This window comes from Loxodonta africana, chromosome 2 (genome assembly GCF_030014295.1).
Source record: "Loxodonta africana isolate mLoxAfr1 chromosome 2, mLoxAfr1.hap2, whole genome shotgun sequence".
NCBI lineage: Eukaryota > Metazoa > Chordata > Mammalia > Proboscidea > Elephantidae > Loxodonta > Loxodonta africana.
This window is the reverse complement of record NC_087343.1, coordinates 150,825,956-150,846,685: the sequence shown is the minus strand read 5'-3', so window position 1 is coordinate 150,846,685 and position 20,730 is coordinate 150,825,956. Positions and strand designations below refer to the sequence as shown.

The 20,730-nt window shown below is 42.7% G+C and overlaps 3 protein-coding genes across 9 annotated transcripts in view; 2 read left to right on the top strand and 1 right to left on the bottom strand.

The window, feature by feature from the left end:
• Positions 1-7,883, top strand: part of CDC23 (cell division cycle 23) — a 42,833-nt gene extending 34,950 nt beyond the window's left edge. The window contains exons 10-16 of the mRNA XM_003404519.4: positions 4,342-4,495; positions 4,617-4,736; positions 5,035-5,110; positions 5,637-5,698; positions 6,405-6,483; positions 6,559-6,678; positions 6,874-7,883. Of these exons, the coding sequence (XP_003404567.1) occupies positions 4,342-4,495; positions 4,617-4,736; positions 5,035-5,110; positions 5,637-5,698; positions 6,405-6,483; positions 6,559-6,678; positions 6,874-7,044 (782 nt within the window). The 3' untranslated portion in view covers positions 7,045-7,883. The remainder of the gene's footprint in view (positions 1-4,341; positions 4,496-4,616; positions 4,737-5,034; positions 5,111-5,636; positions 5,699-6,404; positions 6,484-6,558; positions 6,679-6,873) is intronic.
• A 371-nt stretch (positions 7,884-8,254) lies between these two features.
• Positions 8,255-17,877, bottom strand: KIF20A (kinesin family member 20A). The gene is made up of 19 exons (XM_064276646.1): positions 17,473-17,877; positions 16,452-16,637; positions 14,878-14,967; positions 14,656-14,775; positions 13,930-14,068; positions 13,618-13,805; positions 13,402-13,531; positions 13,031-13,225; positions 12,811-12,922; positions 12,648-12,716; positions 12,298-12,441; positions 11,987-12,152; positions 11,716-11,880; positions 11,448-11,587; positions 11,215-11,317; positions 10,707-10,902; positions 9,771-9,862; positions 9,261-9,398; positions 8,255-8,912 (listed from the first exon to the last, which is right to left on the bottom strand). The coding sequence occupies exons 2-19, from the start codon at positions 16,614-16,616 to the stop codon at positions 8,592-8,594; spliced, it is 2,673 nt and encodes an 890-aa protein (XP_064132716.1). The 5' UTR covers positions 16,617-16,637; positions 17,473-17,877; the 3' UTR covers positions 8,255-8,591.
• Positions 17,878-17,938: 61 nt separating this feature from the next.
• The window catches only part of LOC100670190 (bromodomain-containing protein 8), a 33,936-nt gene continuing 31,144 nt past the window's right edge, over positions 17,939-20,730 (top strand). For all 7 annotated transcript variants that reach the window (XM_010590924.3, XM_003404517.3, XM_010590922.2 and 4 more), the window contains exons 1-2: positions 17,939-18,071; positions 19,368-19,464. In XM_010590924.3, coding sequence (XP_010589226.1) covers positions 18,053-18,071; positions 19,368-19,464 — 116 coding nt within the window. In that variant the 5' untranslated portion in view covers positions 17,939-18,052. The remainder of the gene's footprint in view (positions 18,072-19,367; positions 19,465-20,730) is intronic.

Genomic DNA, 20,730 nt, shown 5'->3' with positions numbered 1-20,730 from the left:
TTACTTCTTTCTTATGAATCTGGATGCCCTTTATTTCTTTACCTTGCCTAATTGCTCTGGCTAGGACGTCCAGCACAATGTTGAATAAGAGTTGTGATAAAGGGCATCCTTGTCTGGTTCCCGATCTCAAGGGAATGCTTTTAAACTCTCTCCACTTAGGATGATGTTGGATGTTGGCTTTGTATAAATGCCCTTTATTATGTGGGGAATTTTCCTTCCATTCCTACTCTGCTGAGAATTTTTGTCATGAATGGGTGTTGAACTTTGTCAAATGCCTTTTCTGCATGGATTGATAAAATCATGTGGTTCTTGTCTTGTTTTATGTATGTGATGGATTACATTAATTGTTTTTCTAATGTTAAACCATCCCTGCATACCTGGTATGAATCCCACTTGGTCATCGTGAATTATTTTTTTGCTATGTTGTTGAATTCTATTGGCTAGAATTTTTGTTGAGGATTTTTGCATCTAAGTTCATAAGGGATATAGGTCTGTAATTATCTTTGTGGTGTCTTTACCTGGTTTTGGTATCAGGGATATGCTGGCTTCATAGAATGAGTTTTGCGGTATTCCATCGTTTCCTGTGTTCTGGAATACCTTTAGTAGTAGAGGTGTTAATTCTTCTCTGAAAGTTTGGTAGAATTCTGCAGTGAAGCCGTCCGGACCAGGGCTTTTTTTTGTTGGGAGTTTTTTGATTACCTTTTCAATCTCTTCTTTTGTTATGCATCTATTTAGTTGTTCTACCTCTGTGTGTGTTAGTTTGGGTAGGTAGCGTGTTTCTAGGAATTCATCCATTTCTTCTAGGTTTTCAAATTTGTTAGAGTACAATTTTTTGTAGTAGTCTGATATGATTCTTTTAATTTCAGTTGGGCCTGTTGTAATATTTTGCATCTCATTTCTTATTCGGGTTATTTGCTTCCTCTCCTGTTTTTGTTTTGTCAGTTTGGCCAATGGTTTGTCAATTTTGTTAATTTTTTCAAAGAACCAGCTTTTGGTCTTACTAACTACTTCAGTGGTTTTTCTATTTCATTTAGTTCTGCTCTAATTTTTATTATTTCCTTTCTTCTAATGCCTGAAGGTTTCTTTTGTTGCTCTCTTTCTATTTGTTCAAGTTGTAGGGATAATTCTTTGATTTTTGGCCCTTTCTTCTTTTTGTACATGTGCATTTATTGATAGAAATTGACCTCTGAGCACTGCTTTTGCTGTGTCCCAAAGGTTATGATAGGAAGTGTTTTCATTCTCATTGTATTCTATGAATTTCTTTATTCCATCCTTAATGTCTTCTATAACCCAGTCTTTTTTGAGCAGGGTATTGTTCAGTTTCCAAGTATTTGATTTCTTTTCCTTGATTTTTCTGTTATTGATTTCTACTTTTATGGCCTTATGGTTAGAGAAGATGCTTTTGGTGTTTTGGTTGCTGCTAAGGCTTGCTTTATGACCTAATATACGGTCTATTCTGGAGAATGTTCCATGTTCACTAGAAAAAAAAGTATACTTGGCTGTGTTGTGTGGAGTGTTGTGTATATGCCTATAAGGTTGAGTTGGTTGATTGTGGCATTTAGATCTTCCACGCCTTTATTGACCTTCTTTCTGAATGTCCCATCCTTCACCAAAAGTGGTGTGTCGAAGTCTCCTACTGTAATTGTGGAGCTGTCTTTCTCACTTTTCAATGCAGTTAGGATTTGTTTCATGTATCTTGCAGCCCTGTCATTGGGTGCATACATATTTAATATGGGTATATCCTCTGGGTATATCGTCCCTTTAATCATTATATAGTGTCGTTCCTTATCCTTTGTGGTGGATTTAACTTTAAAGTCTATGTGGAGTTCGATGAGCATCTTGGATTGATATTTTCTCATCTTTCACAATATTAGGGAAGTTTTCTGCCAAGAAATCTTCAACAATTCTCTATTTTCTTTTATCCCTCCCTCTTCTGGTACTCCAGTCACTCGTAGGTTATTTTTCTTGATAGAGTCCCACATGATTATTAAGTTTTCTTCATTTTTTTATATTCTTTTATCTGATATTTCTTCAAATACATTGGTGCCAAGTGCTTTATCTTCAAGTTCACCAACTCTGCCTTCCACTTGCTCGATTCTGCTCCTCTGACTTTGTGTTGAGTTGTCTAATTCTGTAATTTTATTGTTAATCTTCTGAATTTTTGATTGCTGTCTCTCTATGGATTCTTGCAGTTCATTAAATTTTTCATTATGTTATTTAATAACCTTTTTCATTTCTTCAACTGTTTTATCTTTGTGTTCCTTGGCTTGTTCTGCGTATTACCTGATCTTCCTAATTTCATTCCTGATGTCTTGAATAGTTCTGTATATTAATCTCTCGAATTCTGCATCCGGTAATTCTAGGAAGGCACTTTCATCTAGAAGATCCCTGGATTATTTGTTTGAGAGCTTGTTGAAGCGATCATTGTCTGTTTCTTTATGTGACTTGTTATTGACTGTTGTCTCCGAGCTATCTGTAAGTCATTGTATTAGTTTATTTTATGTTTGCTTACTGTATCCTAGTTTTTTGCTTTGTTTTGTTTTGATACGCCCAAATGGATTGCTTGACTGAGCTAGCTTGATTATTTTCACCTTTGGAGCTCTGATGTCCTGTCACCAGATGGCTAGAGCTGTTATCAGGTATATGAGCTTATGAGTCCATTCACTTTTTTTGTGTGGATTCAGCTCAGGTGTCCAGGTATCTGGTCATCAAGTGTGTGGTACAGGCTCTGTCCTACAGTCTTAGAGGGGCAGGGGTGTTTGGCATAGGTACCGGTATCTGGTTGCAGCAGGGGGTTACTCTCTGAACAAGGCAGGGGGCTGAGAACCATCCCCTGAGTGTCTCTGAGGAAAGCATGTCCTTGTTCCCTACAGCATACAGATGGGTGGGTTCTGCAGATAGACCATGGGCACCCAATGCTTTTGGTTGTAAGGACTGGGAGGTACCAGTTATCTTTGGACCCCTGTCATGGGTGGCTGGGTGACCTGAGTGGAGCCACCAGTCCTTGGGCCCCTGATGTTAATAGGTAAGGACCCTGTTTAACAGGCAAAGCAGTGTCAAATATCAAACACCCACCTCTATACCACACAGCTGAAACAGTTGCAGCCTGCCAGCAAGGGCCTGTTCTCCTCAATAGGCCCTATTCTCCTGAGGAAGCTGTGGCCGAATGCTACTACTATCCCGCTGGAGCTGCTCCCAGGAATGGTGCCTGAGGGAATCCCAGCAATTCTGGTCTGGTAACTCCTCTCTGCTTCTGAACCGACTCTCCCTCCCGTGCCGTTCAGTCCGTTTTCTAACTTTGCCTTTGATGTCCAGGGCTCCTAGCTTGTCATAAATAAAATCGTTTTACTTGATTTTTCGGGTCTTTGTTGTAAAAGGGATCGCTGGAAGCATCTGCCTATTCTACCATCTTGGCCCCGCCTCCCCCATTCTTCCTTTCTTGAACAGCTTTATAGAGGTACAATTTATGTATCATAAAATTCACCCATTTTAAGTTTATAGTTCAGTGAGTTTTCATAAATTTATACAGTTGTTCAATCATCACAGTAATCTAGCTTGGAACACGCGTCACCACAAAAAATTCCCTTATGCCCTGTTCCCATCCCCCAACCCCAGGCAACCACTCATCTGCTTTCTATCCATAGTTTTTAGAAATTTCATGTAAATGAGATCTGGGCATTATGTAATCTCACTTTCTGGCTTCTTAAATTTGGTATGGTGTTTTTGAGGTTCATCCATATTGTAGCATGTATGAATACTTCTTTTTATGGCTGAATAGTATTCCATTGTTTGGATATGCTGTGTTTTGTTTATTCATTGACAGTTGATGTAAAACAGATGGCTTTTATACTCTTCAAATAAAATCTTTCACAGGAGCCTAAAATTTTTCACTTGATCCTTTCAGACTGATTATAATAGAACTGCTTTGATTCTTATGGAAGAGGGGAGCTCAGAACTTTACTTTTTTTTGTACTTGAGGTACTTTCTTAGAAACTTAGGGTTCAAGGAATTTAATTTGAAAACCACCAATTTAAGGCACGGTCTAGAAATTTTCTACCCTTTTTAAAGGAAATGTGTGTGTAAATTCTATATCAAGATGAAATAAACTGAAGAAAAATTTACAGTGTTTGCTAAATTTTTTTTTTTTTAAAGTCAGAATGTGTGATAAATGAAATATATTTCCTAAGGGATGATGATATCTACAATGTGTTGAGTTGCCTTTTCTGCCAGGACTATAGAGGGAATGGATTATGATTTCATGCCCACTTGGTGGAATGCTGTCCATTTCAGTAGACTTCTGTTTTTACCTTCCTAGTTATTCTTTTTTTTTTTTTAACCCAGGCAATTATTATAGTTTGCGTTCTCAGCATGAGAAAGCAGCCTTGTATTTCCAGAGAGCCCTGAAGTTGAATCCTCGGTATCTTGGGGCCTGGACACTGATGGGACATGAGTACATGGAGATGAAGAACACGTCTGCTGCTATCCAGGCTTATAGGTGAGCTTCTGGTTAGCGTGAGGTGATGCAGATGGCTGTGATGTTAAGAGCCTCTGTTGAGCCTACAAATTGCTAACTTTGATAATGCCTTCTTAACCAGTCTCTCTTTTCCATTTCTTAGACATGCCATTGAGGTCAATAAGCGGGACTACAGAGCCTGGTATGGCCTTGGGCAGACCTATGAAATCCTCAAGATGCCATTTTACTGCCTTTATTATTATAGACGGGCCCATCAGCTCCGGTAAGCTTGGCCACTGGGGGAGTGTGTTGGGTGTGGGAAAAGGTGATATATATATGTTTTTTTTCTCTTTTGATAGCTGCTGCAGAATCGCAGTGAATAGGTTTTGACTCTTGGAGGCCTAAGTTTAAACTTGCTATGTATTTTTATTTTAGGGTATCCATTAATATGTTAATAGTAACATTTTGAACACAAAGTAATATTGTATGAAGCATTGGATGGTGGTGGTGGTTCCTCAAGGGAGGGCGACTTTTATTAATAAGTCTTTGCTCATGCTCAGACTGCTGTTCTTCTCTCTCAGGCCCAATGATTCTCGAATGTTGGTTGCTTTAGGAGAATGTTATGAGAAACTCAATCAACTAGTGGAAGCTAAAAAGGTACCTGAAATTGGGTCCTAGAGAATTTGAGTCAAATCTGCTGTTTGGATGAAGGTTGAGCTATCTCTGCTCTAATTTTTTCTTCATTATGATCTATATATGTAGGAAAGTATAAATATTTACAGGTGCATAGGCTAAAAGCAAAGCTGGACTGAAATCTTCAGTGGGAATGTCGTATTTCAGTAGCCAACCTAGCAGCACTAGACGGAGCCCTGGTGGTGCAGTGATTAAGAGCTCAGCTGCTAACCTAAAGGTTGGCAGTTGGAATCCACCAGCTACTCCCTGGAAACCCTGTAGGGCAGGCAGTTCTACTTTTTCCTATAGGGTTGCTATGAGTCAGAATTGACTTGACAGCAATGGGTTTGGTTTGGTTTGGTTTGGTTTTACCTGCACTAGTGAAAACTGAAGAGCTGCCCTTGTATTCTGTAATTCTGGACTTCTGGGAAGCTTGTAGGGCCTGAGCCTTTATATGATGAGTCATGGCACATGGGGCAATGGTCAAGTGACCAGTTTCTTTCTTTGACAGTGTTATTGGAGAGCTTACGCCGTGGGAGATGTGGAGAAAATGGCTCTGGTGAAACTGGCAAAGTGAGTGAAAGGAGTGAAACACTGTTAATATATCTATTGGCTTCTCTCGTGTGGTGGGTCCTGCATGCTCTAGAGCCTTCTGTCTATCATCCTGCCTGAATATAGGAGATGCAGCAGGGTTTATGAATGTTGATCTGGGAATTTAGTAATCTAGGGTCTAGAGAATGCCACTTCTCTTTGAAGGATCCTATTAGGCAAGGGATCAAGAATGACTTGAAATTAAAATTTAGAATTTCCATGTCAGAGCAGGCTAGAAAAGCTACTTTTTAAGTACTGATCAGCTCCTCATAAGGGCCAGGAAAAATAGGAATAATTCAGAAATAGTAGGCAAAGAGGTTCTCATGTGCAATTTCATTCCTGCTAGTTCTTTTCTGGATTCTTACAAAAAACTCTGAGTTGCTTGGTATCTTTTTTTCTCTCACTCTGGGTATTACCAGAGAATTTTGCAAAGGTGTGTTCTCCAACATAAGTATTTATTAACTCTCCCACTATTACCAGTGCAGAGTAATGATTCTAAGGTTTAATGACAGTAACCATTACATCTGGGGGGCACTAATACTGTGCTGATTCTCATTTATATGCCATTTATATCAAAACTTGTACTTTTCTATATATTATCATTTTTTGGTGTTGTGTGGTTTTATTTTTTCTATTGCTAACTTGTGTTGAGCTCTGATTTGTACTTAAAGGCTGATTTCTCTTGTAGGCTTCATGAACAGTTGACTGAGTCAGAACAGGCTGCCCAGTGCTACATCAAATATATCCAGGATATCTATTCCTGTGGGGTATGTGTCATGAACATGGGAATTGGACTGGTGATCTTATTCTTATCCCGAGTCATTCCTGCTTTCCCTATCTAGGAAATAGTGGAACACTTGGAGGAGAGCACTGCTTTCCGTTATCTGGCCCAGTACTACTTTAAGTGCAAGCTGTGGGATGAAGCTTCAGCTTGTGCCCAAAAATGTTGTGCATTCAATGATGTAAGTATCAGTTCTTTAATAAAGGGTTTGGATTTTTGGCTAGAACGTATGATCTTTACATGATCTGGGGATGGGAGACAGATAGTGAGTGGAAGGGCTACCTTGATCTGTGCAACTTACGTATCAGTTATTTTAACGAACTGTTTGAGAATAGCCTTGGGCATATTTTTAAATGGTTGCCTGACTTTGTTTCAGACCCGGGAAGAAGGTAAGGCCTTGCTCCGACAAATCCTGCAGCTTCGGAACCAAGGCGAGACTCCCACTACTGAGATGCCTGCTCCCTTTTTCCTCCCTGCTTCACTGTCTGCCAATACCACCCCTACACGCAGAGTTTCTCCACTAAACCTTTCTTCAGTCACACCATAGTTGGCTACTTTCAAGCCAACAAACTGCCAGGCTCAGATTACGCCTTACCTCCATATAAAGGCCACGTCTGTCTTCAAGGGCTTCAACTCTTGTTTCTACAGATGGAAAACACCTCCTTGGGGACAGTTTATAGAATCACCTCCAGAGGCTGACTGACAGAAAAAACCCCGGCAGGAACAGACATTGTCTTTTGCCAGTTAAAAGCACTTCTATCTCACTTTTTTTCAGAGAGTGGCTGTAGATCTTGGCCTTCTTCCCAGACCATTTTTTCCCCCTAAAAAACAGCACTTTAGCACGGGCAGTGCTACAGGAACAAAGTTTAATGCTGCTGGGAGTAGGAGGGGATTTCTTTAGAGAGGCAAGGAAAGGAAAAAGGCCTGCCACTCTACCCCCTGCTGGCAGTAGGGGCATTGAATACCTCAGGAAGAGGTCAGGGCACTGGAGGGACGTGACCTCTTTGGATTTGCTAAGCATGTTCCTTATCCTGATGTCAGAGATTAGGTTTAAATGGTGTGAAGTGATGCATTTGTTCTTACTCTAGGGAGGCATTTTTTCAAAACACAATTTTGATGAGTCTACTAGAAGCTTTCAAATTAAAAGTAAGTTACTGGAGTTGAATAAAAGAAAGGCAGAAAGAATTTCAGAGCGTGGAACAGCTGATGGCCTTACTTAGGGCAAAAGATGTCTCCCATTGCATTGGCTGTACCCCAACCAAAGCAAAGCAAGGAAACAGGGATACAGATAATTCATGGACATTTGGGAATGATACTTTTGTGACTGTACATACTGAGAATAAACTCACTGCAAGCCAGCCTGTTTTAATAAACACTTTTGATGTAATTGTGTTTCTTTTTTTCTTCATCTGCAAGAGAATGATTTCTCAGCCTTCATCTGTTTAGACAAAGGGATCATTCTTGCAGTGCTCAGTGTCACAGTGTTCAGATCTGTACATTTTGTTCAGTAGGAGGTAATATGTGATGACTATGTCTACTGTAATGAATTTACGCAGTAGATGCTATAGATCATTCTGAGCTCAGGGCTCAGTCTTCCTTTATTCTTGTTCCCAGAGTATGTTTATTACACATCCACCTCCTAATCTATGATACTTCATTTTATAGTAAGGAAGGTTTAGAAAATCTAATCACCCTTGAATTTATTCCTTACCGAGCCTTCTTAGGCTAGCAGTAACTAATTACTGGTCTCTACTGCCATTCCTGTGCAAGGGTCTCATGGGCTTGAATGATATTTGAATCTCAGTCTTTCTGTCCCTATTATAATTTGTTTTAATGATTTTGCTCAATTTGGGATTCAGATAAACACGTGAACAATAATATCTTTATTTAATATAAGTTTTTTGTGTGCATAGATAGAAACCTTAAGTAAAAAAAAGAGATTACATAGATGATTATATTACAAAACAGGAAAACAAGTATCTAAGTATTGCATTCTGCAAAGTGTTCCAGGTATATGGTAAAGCTTAAGAGAGCTATTAAGCTGAGCAGCTGACCCACCTCTGGGCAATGGCTATTCTCTCCTTCCCCACAGCTTTAGTACTTTTTGCCAAAAGGCCCAGATCTGAGTAAAGGGGAGCGCCGTGAGCGCAGAATTCGGGCATAAGGGCTGCAGTCTGTTGAGCTTTGGCAAGTGGGTGTTCGGGGAAGTAAGTTGCGAAGGAATGGTTTCTTCCCTGGGGGCTGTTGGTTTGGTTGCTGGTTTTCCCGGTTGGTACCAAGGCGCTTTTTGGTGGAAGAAGCCTGGCCTTGGAGTTTTAGTACAGTATGATACTGCTCAGCAATGCATGCTGCCTTCTTCCGAAGGTCCAGTTTCACAAGCATCATGTTATTCTGCAGCTCAGCCAGGGTCTGATCCTAAAGATCAATAAAGTGATAGAAAATACATTTCCCTCTGATAGAGAAACAAGAGGACAAGATAATACACATCATCCACTGCTAGTAACCAACAACTGTTTCTTCAAGATTTTACCTTTGAGATGAATTTTTTGTTATGACAAAGTGCCTAAAAGTCATTTAGCACAGTGCCTGGTACTTACTAAATGTTTAAGAAAGCATGCTTATTTTTATTTTGCAAGGAAAAGAAAATCCTCCCACTATGAGATCAGCCTAAATATCTTTATCTTCTGCTCCTCATTCCTCTTCTCAAATACACACTGGAGTGGGCTGGGTGGGGGAAGGAAGGAGTATATAGGCTGCCCTAACCTGTTTGATTAAGATGTCATCACAAGTGGTCAAGGCTTGACGAAGTTTTTCTGCTCCAGTGCTGTGGCAACAGGCTCTTTCTGCTGACTGGAAAGACTCGCCAAGTTTCTGAAGCTCTGTCCGCAGCAGCCTTATGTTCTAAAAAAGCAGGAATAGGAATCAGATTGTGGCCAAGATCAAACAGGATAATGATCTGAAGGGGTTGGGTAGCCATTTGAAGAGAAGTAAAATTAGAAAGGCTAGTTAGCTGACAATGAAATAATCCCGAAGACTGGGCAAAACGTCCTGTCCACACACAAACCAGAAAAAAATTATATGGAAAATTGATAATAATTTGTACCACCGTATTACATATGTAAAAAATTTCAATTAGCAAATACTGTGTTATATATAGTTTTTATAACAAAACAAAAAAAAAGATCGACAGGTGTAATAGAAACAATGCTTTTTGGGGAAAAAAAGTATTGGAAATTGCCTAAGTAGGAGCTTTGGTAACAGAGAGGTAATTACCTTTTGGCCCTCCTCTAACTTCTTGTCCACATCAGTGGTGAAGGGCTTAGCTGAGGGTGGTGGTTCTAACATTTTCTGATACTTATGTAGCTCTGAGGGAAGGAAACCAGAAATTTAAATATGTACGCTTTCTAATGCTTGGACATAACCTCCTTAACTCTTTAGCAGTAGCCTGCAAAAAATATAAAAGGTGAGGTCACACGCATCCTAGAGTGAGAAGTCAGAGGGATGTAGCTTGGAGTTGAGGAAATTATGTTGAACTTGGAGTCAGAAGGCCCAGGTTTGAGGAACATCTTCTCTTTTGCCAGCTCTGTGATTGGCAGATCATTTAATATCTGGATTTCAAGTAAGGCAGTCCCCAAATTACGATTCCACTGTAAGTCAGTTGTGACGTAAGTTGAACACCTCATTTTTTTTTTAAGTTTTCATTATTATTGTCTTCTACTATCAATGTCTTTATAAATGCGATATTTATTTGTCTTTGGGGTTGGAAACACTGCATATACACTCAGATATATTTTAGCATTATATGTAGTACATAACACTACTGATAAGACGTACCAAAAAAAATATGGTTGTAAGTATATTTTGTTGTAACTCAAATACATTGTAAGATGGGCACTACCTGTAGTTCATCTTTAGATCGGGGCTAAAACATTGAAAGTTTCTAGGGTGATGAAAATATTCTATATCTTGATCCAGGTGGTATTAGATAGGTGAATACATATGTGAAAATCCACTGAGTTGTTCATTTAAGATTTTATCATATGCAATTCATATCTCCAAAAGGGGTGTGGGGGGGCACACCTATCACACAGGGTAACTGCTGTGAAGAGAACATGTAAAGGCTCTCTCTAAATGGGAACCTGTAAGATACTAATCCAGAATTTCTACCCTGAACCACTGTTATGCCTCCTGCCTTCTCTCTTTCCTCACCTTCAGTGGTGGAGCTTAGCTCTCCTTTGCATTGCTCTAATTTAGCTTTAACCTCCTGGAGCTGCTGGGTGCAGGAAGATGCCAACCGTTGTGACCGCCGTAGAGACAATTCAGACCCTGATTGTTGGTGGGCCACTGGCTGCTGCCTGGCTTCTTTTAAGAGGGCTTCTAGCTCTTCAATCTTTTCATCCCGTTCCTAAGAGGGTAGCAGAAAACATACTTCCATAGACAGATACTGCAGGAACAGATGACTGAAAAAATGAACAAAACCTTCCTGACACTTAGGCCTTGAAAACCTGTTTGTTAAGCACTTACCCATTTCTTGGCCAACTAAACCCTTAAATCAATTTATCAAACATAGGTTGAAAACATACTTAGCACTAAGGGGAAGAGAGTTAAGTGAGTTGTATATTCCTGCCCTCATCAGTTTATAAAATTTTGTTTACCTCAGGCAAGCTGGGGATGGGAATCTGAGCAGCTAGTTGGAGGATGGTTCAGGGCAACTCACCTGAAGCTCTTCTTGGTAAAAACTTGTCAGTGACTCCTTGAGAATCTTTAGTTTTTCTTCATACATCTCCTCCAACAGTTCCTTCTGGGTATCCAAATGTTCACTGTTAGAGAGGACAAAAAAAAAGTGAATGAAGATTCTCTGTGAGGGGTGAGCTTAGAGGACAGATCTTGAGGCCCAACTCCACCCCATGCTCTACCTTCTGACCCAGGTGACAGAACAAGAGTCAGTACCTGCACCACTGTTCCCGTTGTTGCATCTGCTCCACCATCTCATTGCAAATTTCGTCACGGAGCTGCATCTCAAGCTGCAACTTTTCCTGCCGTTCTTTCAAAAGCAGTGCTTTCATGGCTTCTACCACCTGTAGGAGCTCCTAAAGGAACACATAGGCCAGAGGTCATCAAACGTCTATGCTCCAAAAAGACACATGCCCGCTTGAAAGACAGCATGGAAAATGTGTAGCCATCAAGCTGCTGCACCAAAGCCGCCTTGCATTCTCACCTCCTTGCTGTACATGGAGATGTCGGTTTCACTTTCTATGTCATCATCAAGGCCTGGGTCTGGCTTCGCCCCTGTCTCTAAGCTGGGAGATGCCTGCAGACTGTGTTCCTTGATGAATGAATGGAGGGGTGGTAATCCCAGTTGCACAGGTGGGGCATGCACAAGCTAGAAGGGAAAATTTTTAGTTGAATCCATAACTACTCCCTAGTAGTTTTCTGAACAAAGGTACCAGCCCAAAGTAGGTACTACCATCACACCTACAGCTTCTCACCTGGCTGGCAACAGCTGAAAACTTGGCCACATGAAGGGTCTCATCATAGGTGGATGCACAGGGATTCATATTGACAATCATACATGAGCGGCCTCGGCCTGTAAAGAAGCCTTGGAACACTCGAGTCAACTTGCTGTCACGGAAGGGAACCAGGTTCTGCTTTGACCTGACAGGGAAACAGAATAGTGTTTTGAGAAGAATTCTAGTCATTTGGGTATCCCAGCACTAGCCCCAGTGGTGACCAGGAAGTGTCTTAGCAAATTGCAGAGCTTCAGGCCATCCTAACCCATAGCTTACAGTCAGGAGCTCACCGGTTCTGCTGGTTTTGGCGCAGGGCAGCAATACAGCGGCCAAGAGTATGCAGAGAAGTGTTAATGTTTCCTGCTTCCTTTAGCCGATCACCACTCTTCTGATCTTTGCAGCGCTCTGTGCCAGCCAGATCACAGAGTGACAACCTGGAATGATGGACAAGATTTAACATAAGGATCCTATATGTTATGTGCCTTCCAGCCCTTCATATAGTTCTGGAGAGGGGAGGGCCACCAAAAGTCTCTGTACCAAAGAAAGGAGAGCATAGGATCTACCACAAGTAATTCTGAGGGCCTCCCTCACACTACCATTTAGGGCCACGAAGCCCAAATTTCTAAATAGTCAAACTTACTCGCTGATCTTGGGGATTATATCCCCTTCTCCCTGGAGATGCAGGATTCGGATTGAGAAGATGCTATGACTGAAAGTTAAGAAAAGGGGAAAAGTTCCATGACTAGACGGAAGACATACGTTTACTGGAACACAGTGAAGGTTGACTCTCAGAACCCCCTCACCTGCGGCTGGAGTTCTGGTTCAGGAGGGTGCTGGCAAAACTCTGGTTCTTACGACCCACTTTCAGGAGTTTCCAGGCTTCCTCAGCATCCTGAACATGAATCCAATTGAGATCTGAGGCCAAAGGAAAAAAATGTATAAGATGGGAGCACCCAACTCTTTCCCTAGTTCTTCCCTCAAGTCCACTACAGGGTTCATGCCAGCCTCCCCACTTTCCCACACCTTTCACGTAGGGATTGCCATTCTGATCTTCACACAACCGTAGAGTCTGTCTCTTGCGCTGCTGGCTAGGTGGTTCTAACAGGTCATAGATCAGCTCATTGTAGATCTCGAAGAAGGATATCCAGATGGAGAAACGAATGTCTGCTGGGACACTTACTGGGGCAGTGTCTGGCTGTGCCCATCGGTGACTTGTTTCTGGGGAAGAAGCCAACGTACAGAGCATCAACCCTAGAGTGTCCATCTCCCCTTTGGCCTGGGGATCCTTGGAAGGCAGAGCTCAGGCTGCAACCTCTGGTTTGTACCCCTGGCAGCTGCTGGGAACAGGGAATGGGTTCCTGTTACTTGGCCAAGAACCCAGTTATGGTACGTACCATCCAACTGGCTACTGCTGGTCAACTGACTAGTAGAGGAGAGCCCAGCAATGCCACTATCAAAGCTGGTGCTGGTACCCATCCGACTTTCAATGTAGACACTTCTCTTCAAGGAGGTGGACAGCTCCTCCTGGAGGGGCCCGGGGAAAAGGTTAAGCACAAAACTTTCCAGAGATTTGTACCACTACCCCACCTCTATAGACACCAACACTTCACCTCTTGGAGGCCTCCATTTAGCAGGGCTAGCTTCTTCATTTCTTCCTGCCGGATCTGTTTGCTGTCTAGCCAGATTACCTCATTGGAGAGCAAAGGCTTCAGATCAGGCGTCGGATGAAGTTGGCCTTGGAGGCTACTGAAGATCAGAGCCAGGGACCGGGGCAGGATCCCTCCATCCTTGATGGTCCCTAGAGGTTATGTGAAAGATGGACAGCTGAGGTAAGTGCCTTTCTCCCCCTAACTCACAGCATCGAAAGCAAAGACAACACCATTACAGGACAATCAGCAATCCTGTGAGGCCTTACCACTTACCTTGAATTGTGTGGGTTTTCCCTGAGTTGGTGACTCCATATGTATAGATGAGCCGGTTCTGCCCTCTGAGTACATCCTTTACCATCTCCTTCATTGTCAGGTTGAAGAAGGATGCCTGTCCCACTTCTGGCCCAAAGATCTAGAGACAGAACCAGTTCTTCAAAGGCCCATCCTTTATCTACCACTTGTCTCCTATGCAAACCCAGCAGATTCATTCCTTCCTGGGTGGTGGCTCTGGAGTCCACTTAAGCAGCTTCCTCCTACACTGCTACCAGCTGCTCCCTCAACACTGAAGATTCAACCAGTCTCTGCTACTACATCTTTCAGCCAAATCAACAGATACTTAAGGAACGCTGTACATTAGGTGCAATGCTGCACACACAATGGGGTAGTGTAACGGTCACAAAGGCGAGTTTTGAAGATGGATGGATTTGGATCCAAGTCCTAGCTCTACCACCAACTAGCTACATGGTTTTGGTAATGTTACTTACCTTCACTGTGCCATAGCATCCTTTTCAGGAAAACAGGGACAATAATAGAGTTGTGAATAAATGCACATATAGTACTTGACAGAGTGAACTAGCAGATAACACAGACCCCCCAAATTGTAGGGGTGTATAACGGTGTTTCATAATGGTGAGTGAGAGAAAGAAAAGCTTTCTTTCCAGAGAAAACAAAGTTGCCTCTACATGCTGGTCTCTTGTTCACAGCCCAGTACTTCCATACCTGGGAAAAGGTGAACCTGTGGGTAGCTTGGCCAATCCCACGTTCATTGCTTTTCAGGGCAAAAGAGTCCTTGGGTGCTTGTAGAACAAGAGTCTCTGCGTTCTCGATGTGGATACAACTCTGAGAAGGGGGGAAACATGGTTGTCACAGAAGGAAAAATTCCTGGGAACCTCTTCTGTACTGTATCATTCCATCTTGAATTGTCCCTCCTCAGACACTTACCTGATCCTCCTGCCGTTCCAACTCTGAAGGTAACAAGGGTCTGATCCTCAGGTATACTTTCACCTTCTCTGTACTATCCTCAGATAGAACCTGTGGCAGAATTCCAGCCCGGAACCACATTAATCTCAGCTGTCACCTCTGAGCAGATGGACAAACACAGCATAGTTCCTAGGAATCATGCTGGCACTACCCCAAAATTACAGACTTTTTCACTAATCTGTCACCCTTCCCTGTCTCATCAGTATCTTGCAAAACTAGCTTGCAAGATAATTGCTACACCAATTATCTGAGTTAGAAGTGGTGCACCAGGATAGTCTGGTAGTTTACAGTGAGAGACATCAAGATCCCTGCCTCATGAATCTCTCTATAGGAGAGGAGGCTTCTGGGTAGAGTTTTTCTGAAGACAAAACATGTTAACATATGTTAAGCATTTAACATTGGGTCTAGTACAATGGCTGTCAACCAAGGCCTTTCCCTGTCCCCTTGCCCCTGTGGACACTTAGCAGCGTCTGGAAACATTTTTAGTTGTCACACTGGGGAGGTGCTACTGGCATCTACCGGGTTGCGGCCAGGAATGCTGCTAAACATCTTACAATGCACAGGACAGCACATCCCCCCTCACAACAAAGAGTTATCCAGCTACCAACAATAATGTGGTTGAGAAACCCTGGCCTAACAGAAAGAAGGGTTCAATAAAAGGAGCCCTAGTGGTGCAACAGTTAAGCTCTCAGTTGCTAACCAAAAGGTTGGCGGTTTCAACCTACTCGGCAGCTCTGCAGCAGAAAGACTTGCTTCTTTAAAAATTATAGCCTAGGAAACTCTATGGGGCAACCAACAACAATAACATGGTTGATATTATTAAAACATGAGTATAAGTTCCACCTACTTAATGGTAGTATAATCTTGTGTGAATAATTTAACATGTATGTGCCTCATGGTAAAAGAGAAATAACTATTATACCTCCCTCACAGGAGGAACTAAGAGCATGCACATAACATTTCACTGATGCAAAGCAAATACTAGTTCTTATGGACATATGCATGTGAAAGCTGGACAATGAATAAGGAAAACCGAAGAACTGATGGCTCTGAATTATGGCATTGGCAAAGAATATTGAATATACCAAGGGCTGCCAAAAGAATGAACCGATCTGTCTTAGAAGAAGTACAGCCAGAATGCTCCTTAGAAGCAAGATGGTGAGACTTCATCTGATGTACTTTGGACACATTATCAGGAGAGGCAAGTCCTTGGAGAAGGATGACGTCATGCTTGGTAGAGGGCCAGCAAAAAGGAGCAAGACCCTCAGTGAGATGGACTGACATGGTGGCTGCAAGAGTGGGCTCAAACAAAGCAATGATTGTGAGAATGGTGCAGGACCCAGCAGTGTTTCATTAAGTTGTGCATAGAGTCACTGTGAATCAGAACTAACTCGACAGTACCTAACAACAACATCAACACGGATACATACCTCTATGTTTTTTACTTGTCCTGGCACTTAATTTTAAACTCTCAGACCCCTGTATGGACTAGTAGGCTGGGGTTATCACTTGCTGCCTCCAAACAGCTCCTTTACCTGCTGCTTATCCTCCAGGGAGGTGGAGATGACAGAGCAGTCTGAAAGCAGGTCCTTGCGTATCACAGACCCCAAGTCTGCAGCTGTAGACTCAAACATGGGGGAGACTGCAACCTCCTCATCAGACAGCAAGCCCACTGGCGGAGAAAGGATCCCTTGAGACATGACAGCAAGGGCAGGTTTGGTCTAAAAAGAGACAAGAGTGGATAGGGAGAAGAACCTTAGGGACAGAAGGGGCCTGTGAATTTCTAGGTAAGAAACAATGCCCTTGCCCCAGGACACCTGGTCTGGACGCCTGAATTCCTACTGCCTTTTCTTTCCAAGGAAACCCTGGTGGCATAGTGGTTAAGTGCTACAGCTGCTAACCAAAGGGTCGGCAGTTCGAATGGGCCAGGCACTCCTTGGAAACTCTATGGGGCAGTTCTACTCTGTCCTATAGGGTCGCTATGAGTCGGAATCGACTGGACAGCACTGGGTTTCGGTTTTTCTTTCCAAGGAAACCCTGGTGGCTTAGGGTTCAGAGTTCGGCTTCTAACCAAAAGGTCGGCAATTGGAATCCACCAGGAGTTCCCTGGAAAACCCGTGAGGCAGTTCTACTCTGTTTTACAGGGTCACTATGAGTTGGAATCGACTCGACGGCAACGAGTTTGGGTTTTTTTGTTTTGTTTTGTTTTTTTTTGGTTTTTCTTTCCAAAGTCTTGCAGAGGGAAAGGGGTGGGAGGAGTTAATTCCTTAACCCAGTCTCAGGCGGCATTTCCATCTTAACAGAAAAGAACAGAGATATCTGGCTCTAAAAGCAGAGAGCCACGCTCCAAGTGCAGTGCCTCGCCCTCCGATACTGTGAAACACGGGCGGAATCCAGAGTTAGGATCCGGAGGCTGCTTCTCCAAACTCGCCCCAAGGCCAATCGTGAATGTAGAAGTGTTCAGAAACAGAGAGATGGCAGCAGCTCCGCTCCTGAAAACACGTTCAGGGAGGGCAAGAGTTGTTAACCCCGGTTCCAGCCCAGGCGCACACTTACCCGAAAGCCGAGACACTCGCTCCCGCTCCGGTACCAGCTTGCTCACACACAGCAGCCGAACCTGGACCTGCGCCGCGGAGGATCACGACTCCGCCCACGAGGCGCAGCTTTGTTACTGATACAATGTTTTAAATTACGCGCTGCGTTCGTTCGACCAATCAGATAGCAAAGCCTGCAGTTACCAATCAGAGCATGGAAGGAGGGCGGGCGAGACTAGGAGACCGTTTGCTTTAGGTCGACCTCGCTTCGGTTTTGCGCGTCCGGGTTACCAACTGCCGCGAATCTGTTGTTGGGTCCCCAGGGATTCGTCACCCTTAACTGTTTTCTTGAACCCTAGACATTTCTTTCCTAAGAAGTCTAAAGGAAAGCCTGAGGTTTCAGCCGCCATCTCCTGTCCTTCCTTAGCAACACCTTCTGAGGAGCGCTCCAGAGGATTGGATTATTGTGCTCGCTTCCTCCCGGGAAAGAACTACATTTCCCAGGAGCCACCGCGAACAAGCGCCCGTACTCTATTTCCCAGACTTCCACAAGGTTCGCTTTGGCTGAACCCTCGTCGGAGCTTGGAGACTTCGAAGCTAAGATGGCGGCGGGAACGGGCAGTGAGTGTCAGTGCTTCTTTTGCGTGGAAAGCCTTAGTAGAGCCGAGGATAGGCACCAGGTTTCTGTCACACACTTAGAGAGTGGGAGGAGTGGTTTGCCTGAGAGCCCAGGGTCTTCAGAGACCTGCGCTGTACGGCGTCGTGAAGGCCAACGGTTAGAGGCCCAGAAGTGCAGCGTGTTGTGTCTCTGGGAGAGAGGGTGTGAGGGAAGCATCTCAACGAATCCTAAAGGGATAAAGGCCCTTAAGAAACTTGGGCGTGCAGACAAAGAGACGTTGTGCGCCTTACGGAGTGGCCGGCGTCTCAAAAAATCATTCATTTTTTAACGAACGTTTGTGAGGCACTGGAAATGAGATGTTTTAACCGGGAGCTTTTTCTGCCTTTAGGGTAATTGCGTTTCGTGCAGCTCAGCCATTTCCCTCCGTTTGGTGGATAGAAAAGGTCTTTTAAGTCCCACAGTAAACAGCGGGGGTGGACTGACAGAAATAAGCAAGTTTATGCTAAAAAGGAGGCGGGGCGGTAGGAGGAGGTGGCCGTTCAGATTCTGGGAAATAAGCCCTTGTTTTAAAATTGGAAGAAAATATGAGTGAAATAAGGCCTTTCGAGAGAACTGCTTAATCTGACATTAATGTTTTAATCTGACGTTTTCTGTTTTTTAATGAAGCGAAGCTTGAAGCTGTGGCCTTTAAGAAAGTAAAGTGTTCTTCTGCCTTATTAAAAACTCATTGCCATTGAGAAGATTCTGACTCATACTGACCCTATACAACAGAGTAGAACTGCTCCACAGGGTTTCCAATGCTATAATCTTTACAAAAGCAGACTGCCACATCTTTCTCCTGTGGAGCTGCCTGACCTTTCAGTTAGCAAGAAAGTGCTTTAACCACTGTGCCAACAGGGCTCCTTCTACCTTATACTCACTGCAGCTACCATGTAATGGATAAGTACCACTCTCTAGTGGTGATATTTCACTGTATGGGTGGATATCAAGATTTGGGAATACTGTTGCTGTGAAGATGATTCTGACTCATAGTGCCCCTATGGGACAAAGTAGACCTGCCCCATAGGGTTTCCAAGGCTGTAACCTTTAGAGGAGCAGATTGCCACATCTTTATCCCGTGAACAGCTGGGGTGTTAGAACCATGGACCTTTAGGTTAGCAGCCCAGTGCTTATCCACTGCACCATAGTAGCCCATTTTGTTCTAACACGTTGGGATGTTTTGTATTAGGCCTTTAGTTCTCCCTTTGGGGCTTAGAACTAGTGTCTCAGTGGTTGTGCTAAGCCTTCTCTCCTTTTAGAACACAAGCTGCTGAGTACTGGCCCCACAGAGCCATGGTCCATCCGGGAGAAGCTGTGTTTGGCATCTTCTGTTATGAGGAGTGGAGATCAAAATTGGTAAGGTATCTAGGAGGTATGTTTTTTTAGGTCTTAAAAACTGTAGGATACTTTTTCATGCTGGTGGATTTATATAGTTAATCATATTAACCTTTAAGTACTATTTTTCTTTTTAAAAAGCACCTTTATTGAGATGAAATTCATATACCATAAAATTAATTCATGTAAAATATACAATTCAATGATTTTTAGTATAAGCACAGAATTGTATAACCATCACCACAGTCTAATTTTGGAACATTTTCATTACCCCAAAAAAGGAACCCTTTAACAGTCACTCCACATTCCCACCTTCACTCATCTCTTCTAGTCCTAGGCAACCACTGACATAGTTTCTGTCTTGATAGGTTTCCCTATTCTGGGACATTTCATGTAAATGGAGCCATATAATATGTGGTCTTTTTTTGTGACTGGCTTTTTTCACTTGGCATAATGCTTTTAAAGTTTATTCTGGTTGTAGCATGTATTAGTGCTTCATTCCTTTTTATGGTTGTGTAATATTCCATTGTATGGATATACTACCTTTTTTTTAATCCATTCATCAGTTGGTAGACATTTGGGTTGTTTCCAACTTTATTTTGAATAGCCCTGCTTTGAACATTCTGTACAATTTTTTGTGTAGACGTGTTTTCAGTTCTCTTGACTATATATGTAGGAATGTAATAGCTGGGTAACTGTATGTTTAACTTTTTAAGCAACTACCAAGCTGTTTCCCAGAGTTGTACCATTTTACATCCCCATCAGCAATATATGAAGGTTGCGTTTTTATCATATTCTCGCCAACAGTTGCTGTTGTCTTTGATTATAGCCATTCTAAAGGGTAAAAAAGTGGCATCTCATTGTGGTTTCGATTTGAGTTTCCCTGGTAACTAATGATTTTGAGCATCTTTTCAGGTGCTTATTGGACATAATGATGGGGCCCCTGTGGTGCAGTGGTTAAGTGTTTGCCTGCTAACCAAAAAGTCAGCAATTCGAATCCACCAGCTGTTTCTTGGAAACCCTGTGAGGCAGTTCTACTCTGTCCTGTAGGGTTGCTATCAGTCGGAATTGACTTTACAGCAACAGGTTTTACTTTGGTATTAGAGATATGGCTATCTTATTTGGAGAAATTTATTCAAGTCCTTTGCCCAATTTTTTTATTAATACAGTTTATTTTTTAGAGTAGCTTTAGGTTTGTAGAATGTAAAAATGGCATGGGAGCAGACTCTGACCTCTTCACTTTTCACAAGGGGAAAGGAGAATCAAGATCAACAGTCCAAGGCTGAT